We start from the raw sequence: 11,680 nt of genomic DNA, 5'->3' as shown, positions 1-11,680 counted from the left end.
TCCACGCTTTGACATTGCTTTGTAAAATATACCTTACAATATATATAAGTGTTTGTTTTTATCCATGCTACCATGCAAAACTTCTAAAATAATTGGAGTGCATCTGCATGCTCCAAGAGAGAGTGTTCTCATGGGTTGATACCAAATTGAACAAGGGTTTGGAAACCCAACAGTTTGCACATTGAAAAAGGCTTTATATGACATAAAGTAGTCACCAAGAGCATGGTATGTTAGGATAAATAGGTCCATCAAAAAACCTGGCTTTAAAAGGAGCACTTTTGATGCAAATTTATATGTATTATAAAAAAATGAAAAGTAGTTCATTGCTATCTTATATGTAGATGACTTAATTATCACACTCAATCACGAAGAGCTCATTTAACAAACTAGAAAGAGTTTGAGCTCTAGATTTAAAATGAAAAACTTGGGACTTTTACATTATTTCTTAGGGATTTAGTTTTGGAAATCCACAAAGGGCATCTTTATCTCTTAGTAAAATTATGCAATAGAAATTCTAAAAGCATTTGGAATGATGAATTGTAAACCTATGAACACTCCAATGGAGGTGAATATGAAACTCTCCATGGAGGATTCTTTTCCCTTAATTTTCATCAAGAAGTACAAGAAGCTTGTGAGAAGTTTGATTTTCTTGTGTAATACTGAACTAAACCCTTATTTTGTAGCAAGTTTTCCAACCAAGCTAGGGAATTTGATTGGAAGGCGGGTATGCATGTTCTAAACTATATCAAAGGTACTTTGGGCCATGCAATTTTATATGGCATTAGCATAGATACCCTAAGTAGAAATTGTGACTCATATGGGACATGAGATTGTGATTCTAGAAAATGAGTTTTTGAATATTGTTTTTCACTTGGTTTTGAAGTGTTTTCGTGGATTAGCAAGAAGCATCCAGCCACCACTCTTTCTTTAGTAGAAGCAAAGTATAAAGCTTCTTGTTTTGCAGCTTGTGAAGTAGTTTAGCTCAGGAGAGTTATTATGAATTTAGGTATTCCTATCGATTCAGCAACAACTTTTTGATGTGACAACTAGAGTTGCATGGCGATTTCCAAGAACCTTGGCTTCCATGCACGCACAAAGAATATTGACGTTCAATATCATCATGCTCAAGAGCTTGTTGAGGATGAGATTGTGGGGCTAAAATATTGTCATACTAAAGATAATTGTGCAGATACCTTCACCAAAGCTCTTGGGAAAGACCAACTACTTTGAAACCTTCATCGGCTCAAAGTTATTGCACAACCAACACAAATCATCTTTGGGTGTCCATTGAGGGGGGGTGTTAGTATACTTATAATGACCACCCTTAAGTTTTGTCCACCATCATGTATGTTGCATAGTTTGTAAGGACCCCATATGAGGAGAAGCTAATAGTGCACATATATTTAGTGGATTCCAGCTTACACATATTTGTGATTGTGGATGGTATAAAGTTAGTTGAGGAGCCCAACCTTGGGGTCCAATGTGCGATGAGCAACAACCTCAACTAAGGGGTCTAGGGGGCCAGTGCCGCCCCATGCAGGGGTTTGGGTGTAGCACCCTGGAGACAAATTTTTGAAGAAATATTCTTAAGAGTATTCCATGCAATACTAAGACATATGTACATGCCATTAGTACTATGGTTGGTGGCCAATGTGCTGGCGGATGATGTGTTGGCATAGTCGATACTACACACACACACACACATACACACTTATCTACCACCCACCCACTGTACCATATAAGGAGTCCATCTCTATGAACCATGGCATTATATATTGAAGGATAACTAGCCCCTTGTATTTCTTCCAACTAGCTCTAGTTGTTTATATCACCATTTAAACTCTATTTTGAAAATGCATGGATAGATGAAAGCATCACTTTGTGATTGTGTTAATCTAGATTTTGATTTGTTACTAATCTAATTTCATCGTATCTCTCTCTACTCTCCTTATTACAAGATCCTTTTTTTTTCAAAACCACCAATAGGTGAGTAGAATATATAGTGCATAAAACAAAACATTACACAATTCCCTCATGCACAGACCGTGCCATCCGGATCGACCATAGCCAGCTCATCAGAAACAACCAAACCATGACATCGAACATTTCAACAAATCTCATAAAACCATAACCCAGGCCCAAACATGGGAGGCCATCCCTCACATAAAAGCAGTACCACAAAAAGATACTAGAATATTTTCCATAGGTGTCAGACCCTGCCCACAGGACCATACTCGTCCCAAATAGAAGATAAAGCAAGCCCAAACCAAAAAAAAACAGATAAAAGCCAAGAGAAACCAAACAGAGGTAAAGTCTCATCAAGGGCGGGGCTCGAGTCCCCGTCACCTGAGGAGAATGCACAAGCTGCCATCCAGGTGCGGATGCTGCCACCGAACATCACCTTGACCTCTTGAGCATACCCTCCTTAGCACCGAAAAAGAACCAGAACAACAAACCAAAGAAGACGGAGGACCATGCAACACCTCTCTGTGTCAACCAAGAAAGCCAAACCACCACCATCTGACAGGATTCGACAGTGAGCCAAGCACCATCCACCACCCAAAGATGGGAGCCCACGACTACCACAGAAAAGAAGCATGTTGCCACCACCAATCTCTTCACTCGTCTGCCCCCCACCCTCACCCATAGCAGAAACATCAATACCGGATCCGAGAACCACACCAGCGATCCCAACTCTGCAACCCTTAAGGGAAGGCAAGCAAGGTTTTCATCCCATTGGGGAGGAGCCAAGCCCGCAAAGCCAAAAATCATCTCTGCTAGAGAGAACAAGTTGCCAAGAGTGGCATAGTCTATCAGGGAGTCCCTCCCTAGGACAAGCCCCTGGACCTTCGACCATCAAGGGACGCTCCCCCTTGTTAGCTCGGCTATCAGCACAGATCCGAAAGAGCCCCAAGCTGAGCACACTGCAATCGGCCGCCAAACAAACGCACCAAGAGGGTGCCCCAACCCAATGCAGATCGTTGGGGATGGCAACAACAGGGGACTTATCTAGGGTTCTCTCCCTCTAGTTTCTCCTTGTTACAAGATCCTATTTTGCTCTGCATTTCTTACACACAATTAGTGGAGACGAAGATTGTATTCTTTGAACACTTTAAATGGCCACAAGCTAAGGATTTCTTCTCTCATCTTGGCACGTTTCATGCATACACATGGTTGTATGCGTAACCATGTACTCATTTAAGGTATAACATTGTTCTTTTGTGGACACTGAAAAGTATCTTCACATGCGAACCTGTAGAGCTATCATTAAGGAGCTAGCTTGGTTGTTTGAACCTTCATCCTTGGTGACTAGGGTCATCGGCTTGAATGCAACCAAGTGATTCGTTGGCGCTCACGAGGGTACTTTGTCACCTAGTACGAGAGTTGTGCGATTTGCAAAAAAAAAAAAAATCCTTGTGTGTGTTCAATTGGTTATGAGTCTTGCGCATTGAAACGCATTGAAAAACGTTGCTTTTACCATTTGAGTGCGTTACGCAAAGTCATTGTAGATATGATACTTAGGAGATGCTCCTTTTGGGTTCAAAAGAAAAAGCGAGTGGAGGTTGCTTTTGCCATTTAGAAAGAAAACAAACAAAGAGGAACAATGGTTTTGGAAGAGGAAGAAATGGTGTTGGAAGCTATATTTGTTATTATCTCCTTTTTGGAGTTAATATATAGCTCTCACAATTTGTGAGTTCTGGGAAAAAAAGGCAAATATCTCAAAATGGAAAAAACTTTTTTTTTTGGGAGGGGGGGGGGGGAGTGTGACCAATGATAGATGGCCCGGAGCCTTGTAGATGAAGATGTAGGCATCATACACTACAGGATGTAGGTTTTTTTTTATATCAAATGTGTACCATAGGAAACAACAAGCCTGACATGGTGGGATGGCTAGAGGAAAACTTCATATGAGAAAGCGTTGACCACGGGTTTGATCTATCAATTTTCAAGGGAGTTTTGGTTCTAAGTGTGGAGAAACCCTCGCATGAACGTCAACAAATCTTGAAAGATACACCTTTGGAGATTGAAATGGAGCGAGGAGAGACATATGATGTCTAGGGAAGCAACGTGGATGCTTGAGGAGTGTTTAGCTCTCACTAATAGTTCACAAAGGGCCAATAGGGCACACCTACTTGCACCAAATCTTAGAACATGCTATATATATGTATATACATACATATATGTATATACGTATGTTGATGGATACCATGATAAAAGTTTTGTGGCAGGGTTGAAAATGGAGGATACCGAGTGTAAGATTAGGGTGGATTAGTGAAAGTAGCATTCATGGTGTGTGTGTGTGTGTGTGTGCGTGCGTGCGCATGCACGTGCACACACACACACGCGCGCACATAAAGAGAAAAGAGATGCATGATGTAAACTCCAAAAAGAGATGTTGATTACCCATCAAAAGGGAGATCACAAGCTTCATGGGTTGAAACCTCACCATATACATCATCATCATAAATGGAAAGCTATAGGGTAAAAGGGCCACGATAAGGCCACAGTGGGAGAGTATTTTAGGGGTCAAAATTGAGCAGTTTTGGCCATCTAAGGTATTGTTCAAAAGCTCCATGTGCCATTGAACATGAGGAAAAAAGATAAGAGTCTTCCAGTTAAGGGAGGTGGGGTAAATACGGAAAAAATGATTTCTTTGTAACAAAAAAGGGTGTGAAAAGGAGGACATTGGATACCCCTGCAGATGTCCACCATTGATTGGAATCATGGTGTGTTACCTAACGTGTACAGAGACTAGCACTTACCCAATCATGTGCCTATCACCCTTGGTTAAAGGGCCAGTCACATTCAAGCACATGGACAAGCTCTATCCAACTAAACGCCTCCCAAATTCCTATTAATAAGGGTTCGGTGAGAGAATGCGCAAAGACAAAGAAATGGGAGCTGTCTAGCTCACTTCTTCATCTTTGCCCCCCCCCCCGGCCTGCCTCCCTTCCCTCCTCTGCGTCTCCTCATCTACGCCGTTTCTACTCCAAAATTCTCTCTCCATCTAAGCGCTTCAACCTCCCTCCCTGTGTAGCTTCCCGTCTGTCAGAATGCCTCTGATTTCAGGCCAGCTCAACTCAAACTTGAGAAAGCTATTGCATATTTTTTTGGTGATGAAGAAGCTTTGACGCAAGCTCATTGCCGACACATGCAGGGCTGGTATCAACCCTGGAGCTAGTAATGGTTGAGCCATCATCATCAAATGACGCTAAGCAGAGACCTATTGAAACAATGTTATGGGCCGGTGGAGATGAGGATCGTCGATTCAAATCTACTAAATTCAATGAGGTGAAGTTTGTGGGCTTCTGGAGGGTCGGTGTAGGTCTGCGTATGTCATTAGTGGGTGGCCTCTTTCTTTTCTGCTTTGATGATGGTGCTAGCTGTGTGTGAAGGATGGGGAGTGGGGCCGCTTGCTGCTAGAAGGTTGGAACCATGGGAGCAGGGCAAGTAGGAGAAAATAAAAATGCCAATAAAGTAAGAGACATATGCAAAGCTTCAAGACATGCAACAAGAAGAGCTCTTGTTTTTGAAGCTTGAGAGAAAACGTTGAATGCTAAATGGACATAACAAGCAAGGACTTTGATTACCTGCTGCATAGGTGATCATCGCCTGGTTTGTCTGCTTCTACTGATAGGCCTTAAGGCTTTGATAGAGAGGTAAAAAGCAGGTAGTTATCGCAAGGACATCAACATTCTGAGGCTCCACAGGGGCATACAATTCCATGTTGGAAAATTTCCCCTGGATGTTTCAATGGCGTCCTAGCAAATCACATCAACTAAACGTAGTGAGTGGGTGCTTGTGTGTGTGTGTGTGTGTGTGTGTGTGTGTGAGAGAGAGAGAGAGAGAGGGGGGGGGGGGGGGGGGGGGGTACCTGTTGCCGAAGAGACCCAACAAAGAACTCGGTCGATTATTTGCCTCAACTACCATGATTATGCACATGGACATGCACACAGATTAAGAGAGAGAGAGAGAGAGAAGAGATGATGCTCCAGGTGGTGAATAAATGTAAATCTAGATGAAGGGTGTGTTTTCTTTTCAAGCCACATGTCCTCTCGAGCTATTGTGATACATCAAGTGAGGTCTCTACCTCACTCAAGCACTCTTGAATTCATGCTTTGTAATGTTTGTTAAGCTAGGTATCTTGAAGATAAATAAGAGGAAAACTATAAAAAAAGCTTTTGCAGAGTAAAACTCTTGTGATTGATGTATGCACAACTTGTTGAAGGGTGAACTTGTAGAAATAGAACTTGACCAAAGACATCTTTTGATTTGTAGTACATAGCAAACCACCCAAGGCACATGAAGTTCTTGAGAAGTTGTACCTCTGTCTAGAAAAAATTACATTGATTGTTTAATAAGGAGGAAAACAGGAGATCATAAAGTGTACTCTATTTTCTCAAGGAAAGGTTGGAGAAGAACCTTACCATGTTGAACCAAAAGGTAATTATTAAGAAAAAAAGTAAAATAATTTGTAGACAATGAACTGCAATAGCTACTAGTAGGAACTCTAACCAGGAAAGAGAAATAATTATTGCTTGGCATGATTAGAACTAGGGAGGCAATAATATCAGTTGGAATTCAGTGACTGTCGTTTGAGATGCAATTTGTCCATCCTTTGCCTGCGCGCTAGTGCCTGATATGGATGATCAATATGCAAAGGTATTACAAATAGTCCTTGTGTAGATATGCATTCCCATAAGATGCCTTGCATTCTGATTTCAAATGCTTGTTGTTGCACTTCCCAACTCTTGCACGATTGTTTTACTTGTTCTGCTTCAAGTTTTCTTTGCTTTGTGGCATCTTTATCTACAAGAACTTGAACTTTCTTTTTCTCCTTTTCCAAACATTTTGCTTCCCTTGCTTGGGCGACCTCCTCCTTCTTGGCAGTTTTTTCTCTCATACTCTCCATATATTGAGAGGATGTTAGAATTAAACTACTTGTATAGTCTATATATGCCTCCTGATTCACTTGCCTCACAGATACGTCAGTTGATGGAATTCGTAAGAGGTCAATGATGTGCTTATTCCCAATCTCTTGCTATTGTGGCTCTGATGGTTGATGTTAGCATTCTCATCTATGGTTGGATACTGCTTCTCAACTTCTTCTGGCGACCATGACCTTGGAGTGATTGGAGAAGTATAATTCCTCAAAGGAGGTTGTTCACTACTATCAGTTCTATGTGCCACATTACCTAGAACTGCTTTTCTCTCTTCGTAAATAATTTCGTGCAGACCTCTTTGAAAGGTGGATATGTTTGCATCCTCCATCACTTGTGTGAAGGTCATTACTTGGCCTCCATGTTCTCCCAAGAGGTATTCCTCTAATTGTGCGGCCATGTTGTGTAAGGAAAGGATTGCCTCATCTTCAATATTTTCTTGCATTGGTGTGCTTTGTACTTGAGAAAAAAGCTCACCATTAGTTGTTGCATTCTCTGTCCCCAAGTCATATGTTGCTTCTTCAATTAGATTGATATGGTTACTTGGCATACCTTCAAACCGAATTGTTGATGAGTCTAGCGGCCAAATGCCTGTAGCTCGGAAGCCCGCCTTAATGTTGGATTCTATGAAAGAAGATGAAATTGCCTTAGCCACTATAGTGGCAAGCTCTATCTTTGATGCTTGTCTCAAAGAAGTTCTCTGCTACCAGATGTCCCTTTCTTTTTGAAAATTACTTTTAATAATCTAAAGACACTTACATCTAAAGGTTGCAATTTATGTGATGTATGGGCGGGCAGCGTGATGATGTCTATTCCCTTCTCCTAAGCGTACTCTACCACATCTATTGACACGTGACTACCATGTCCATCCAAAATTAGAAGATGCCTATGAAATTTTCCTACGGTCTCTGTCACTGCATTGTCAAAATGCTTTAGCCATGCCTTGAATAGCATGCCTGTCATCCACGCCTTCTTTGGCATAGCCATACATGTTCCTTGTTCCCAATTCTGAATGTAATCACCATTAATTTGGCTACCCTTGAAGATGTAGAAAGAAGGAATGGCATGTCCTGCTACATTTACACAACACAACATGGTCATCCACTCTCGTGAATCACAAGTGATTCCATACACTACCTTTGCTCCCTTTTTTGCCAACACTTTCATGCCTTTATCTCTAGATCTCCAAAATCCAGTTTCGTCTGCATTCCAAATGTGGGTGGGTGGATAGGAATGTCCCATGTAAAGCTTTTTGAGATCATTATGGATTGCAAATCCTCTCTGATGTAGATGGATTGCAAATCCTCCTTGAGCTTTGGCCATTCTCCTTTCTTGGAGATTGTAGGTTGACGTTCCCTCTCCTTATTGGCGTAAATCGCACCCTCTTTTTGCATCGTTTTCCTTTGTGCTGTACTCGATGGTTGTTTGGTCTTTGTAGGTGGTGAAGGTGCAATGGCTTGTTTTCTCTTTGCCATACCTGTCCAATCTGTGGTTGAGTGAGACAAATGAATCTGTGAATCAATTGGAAGATATGTTTTAGTGTATGTAAAACTTACTCGAAGAGGGGAAGATCTTCCAGCAGGCGTGAATACTCTTTTAATAAAAATTTTTGTTCTGAGCTGGCTTGTAAGGGCTAGAATGTGGCACACAATCTTCATCAGGTTCTTCCTTCGGCAATGGTTGTTTAAGAGAGATAAAAGGAGGTGTCTTGGGAGGTTGTTTGCACATAAAAACTGGTTGTACATGAACTCTTTCACAACAACAAACTCTTCCTCTGTTTTTATGTAATAAAAGAAAAGTGCAAAGTAGTCCTTCAAGTTGCGGATGTCTATCTACTAAGCATGCTCTGCATTCACATGGGGCAGAAGAGGCCATGATGTGTCGATTGCATTGCTCGGTGAGTTTGTAGAAGTGAAGGAAGATTCTCAAGGTAAAGAATTTTCCTTGGGTGCATACCATGAGGACTAAGCAAGCATGTGACATTACACAACATGCTCATATTGGCAAAAGCATTCACAATGATATTGTTAAACTCCGGTTGTTGAAAGAAAACGTTGTGCTTAGCACCACCTTGGTCGACATGCATCCCAAATGTGTTGTACTTCATAGAGCACAAAAAGTGTGCAACGAGCCTCCTAACTGGGATGTTGTCTCTTGGAATGCAATAATTGCAGGATATGTCCAACTTGGGTAGCTCCAAGAAGCTCTCTACTATTTTTAGTAGATGCGAAGCAAGGGTGTCTCTCTAGATGCAATCACATTCTCTTACATCTTGAACGAAAACATGACAAGGCGAAGGGGGAGGTCTACAAGGAGACGGTTGAAGCTCGTCGGGCTCTACAATGGGGGAAGGAAAGGCAAGGGTCAAGGTCACGAAGGTCCGGGCTATTTTCAGCAGATACAGAGAGGAGCATCTCTCTAAAACAAATCATGTACACATGCACCTTGAAGGCATGTGGCGTTACACAAGATGCCAATATCTATACATATATAATGGGGGGAGAGATTCCAGCCCCCCTCCCTGCCATGCATCAGCAGAAGCTCATTCTGGCTCCTTCAAGCTAGTGAAACCTACGTGATATAGTAAACAACGATACAACGTGCGATCAATGAGAGAGAGAGAGAGAGAGAGAGAGAGAGAGAGAGAGAGAGAGAGAGAGAGAGAGATGTCGCGGTCCGCCATCTGTGTGGGAGTTATTGCAAACTGCAAAGCAGGACATGTGCCCTACAATAGAGAAAGCTTGGCAATTAGACATGGGCAAGGATATCGCCACCACTATAGGTCTCACCCATTGCACCCCACACTGTGATCACTGATGGCAACTCTCCACCTATGAGATTTTGATGATGACGCCATTTGAGGCATCTGTGTGTGTGTGTGTGTGTGAGTGAGTGTGAGAGAGAGAGAGAGAGAGAGAGAGAGAGAGAGAGAGAGAGAGAGAGAGAGAGGAGAGAGAGAGAGAGAGAGAGAGAGAGAGAGAGAGAGAGAGAGGAGAGAGAGAGAGAGAGAGAGAGAGCTAATTAGCAGTAACTACAAACAACACAACCTAGAAGAGAGGCATGGAGACCTAAGTGACGATCAAAGATGAGGCAGAAGCTTGGAATTTATCAGACCAAGGGCCAAACCCCACGGTATCACTTCTCGCATTACTTTTCTTTTTCTTTTTTTTCTTTTTTTTTGGGGTGGGGGGGGGGGGGGGGGGGGGGGGGGCTAGAGAGCATAACTATATCTAAGGAGATATTAGGATATATATATATATATATATATATATATATATATAGAGAGAGAGAGAGAGAGAGAGAGAGAGAGAGAGAGAGAGAGATAGACAAAGGAAATAGAAAGACAGTGAGTAGAAAGAAAATAGAAAGACGGTGAGTAGAAAGGAAATAGAAGAAGAAGAAGAGAATCTCAAAATTGTAGGAAACTATCCCAAGAGACCTTAAAGATCTATCTCAGGATGATGAGAGAGAGAGAGAGAGAGAGAGGGAGGCTAATGAGAAATCTATACTATTATAATGGGGAACGGGATTCATCTGAAAGATTTTGGACCACTGCACTACGGAAGGTGACACAGGCGTCAGGCGAGAGCAGTCAACACAATGCGAGAGAGAGAGAGAGAGAGAGAGAGAGAGAGAGAGAGAGAGAGAGAGAGAGAGAGAGAGAGAGAGAGAGAGAGAGAGAGAGAGAGAGGTGCCAAGTCCACCTTCGAGTCTTCGACGTCTTCTCAGTTAGGCTGCTAGCTCATCTGCATGTTTGAGGTTTTCTCAAAAATCAACGTGCACATTGAAGGTATGTGGCATATGGGAAATAGAATTCACCACAATATTGTTAGATCGGGGTTGTTGAGAGACATCGTTCTTAGTACTGACTTGGTTGACATGTATCTAAAATTGCGGTGCACTTCATAAAGCACAAAAAGTGTGTGGGGAGCCTCCTGATGAGGATGTCATCTCTTGGAATGCACTAATGGTGAGGTATGTGCAACTAGGGTAGGGCCAAGAAGCTCTATGCTATTTTCAACACAGATGTGAAGCCAGGGTGTCTCTCCCAATGCAATCACATTCGCTTGCATCTTGAAGGCAAACATGGCATGGAGAAGGGGGAGATCATATGTGGCACCACACAACATGCTCATATGGGCAATAGAATTCACTATGATATTGTTAGACCGGGGTTGTTGAGAGAAAACGTCGTGCTTAGCACCACCTTGTTCGAGAGATATCAATAGATGTGGTGCACTTCATAAAGAACAAAAAGTGTGTGAGGAGCCTCCTGACCGGGATGTCATCTCTTGGAATGCACTAATTGCGGGATATGTCCAATTAGGGCAGGTCCAAGAAGCTCTCTGCTATTTTCAACACAGATGTGAAGGGAGGGTGTCTCTCCAGATGCAATCACATTCGCTTGCATCTTGAAGGAAAACATGGCATGGAGAAGGGGGAGATCATATGTGGCATTACACAACATGCTCATATGGGCAATAGAATTCACCATGATATTGTTAGACAGGGGTTGTTGAGAGAAAAAATCGTGCTTAGCACCACCTTGGTCGACATGTATCAATAAATGTGATGCACTTCATAAAGCACAAAAAATGTGTGTGGAGCCTTGGTTAACATGTATCTATAAATGTGGTGCACTTCATAAAGCACAAAAAGTGTGTGAGGAGCCTCCTGGCCGGGATGTCGTCTCTTGAAATGCACTTATTGTGGGATATGTCCGATTGGGGCAGGTCCGA

The 11,680-nt window shown here is 42.3% G+C and overlaps 1 protein-coding gene and 1 pseudogene across 1 annotated transcript; both read right to left on the bottom strand.

Moving 5' to 3' along the window:
• Nucleotides 1-2,159: 2,159 nt before the first annotated feature.
• LOC147418182 (uncharacterized) lies at nucleotides 2,160-2,772 on the bottom strand (annotated as a pseudogene).
• Nucleotides 2,773-7,763: 4,991 nt separating this feature from the next.
• LOC147418181 (MFS-type transporter clz9-like) lies at nucleotides 7,764-8,264 on the bottom strand. Its single transcript, XM_086507074.1, has one exon. It carries the CDS (start codon nucleotides 8,262-8,264, stop codon nucleotides 7,764-7,766), a length of 501 nt encoding a protein of 166 aa, XP_086363200.1.
• Nucleotides 8,265-11,680: the final 3,416 nt, after the last annotated feature.

Source organism: Adiantum capillus-veneris, chromosome 30 (genome assembly GCF_014529385.1).
Source record: "Adiantum capillus-veneris isolate H3 chromosome 30, ASM1452938v2, whole genome shotgun sequence".
In the NCBI taxonomy this organism is placed as follows: Eukaryota; Viridiplantae; Streptophyta; class Polypodiopsida; order Polypodiales; family Pteridaceae; genus Adiantum; species Adiantum capillus-veneris.
Note: the sequence above shows the minus strand (reverse complement) of the source record. Positions and strands in the feature narration are given on the sequence as shown.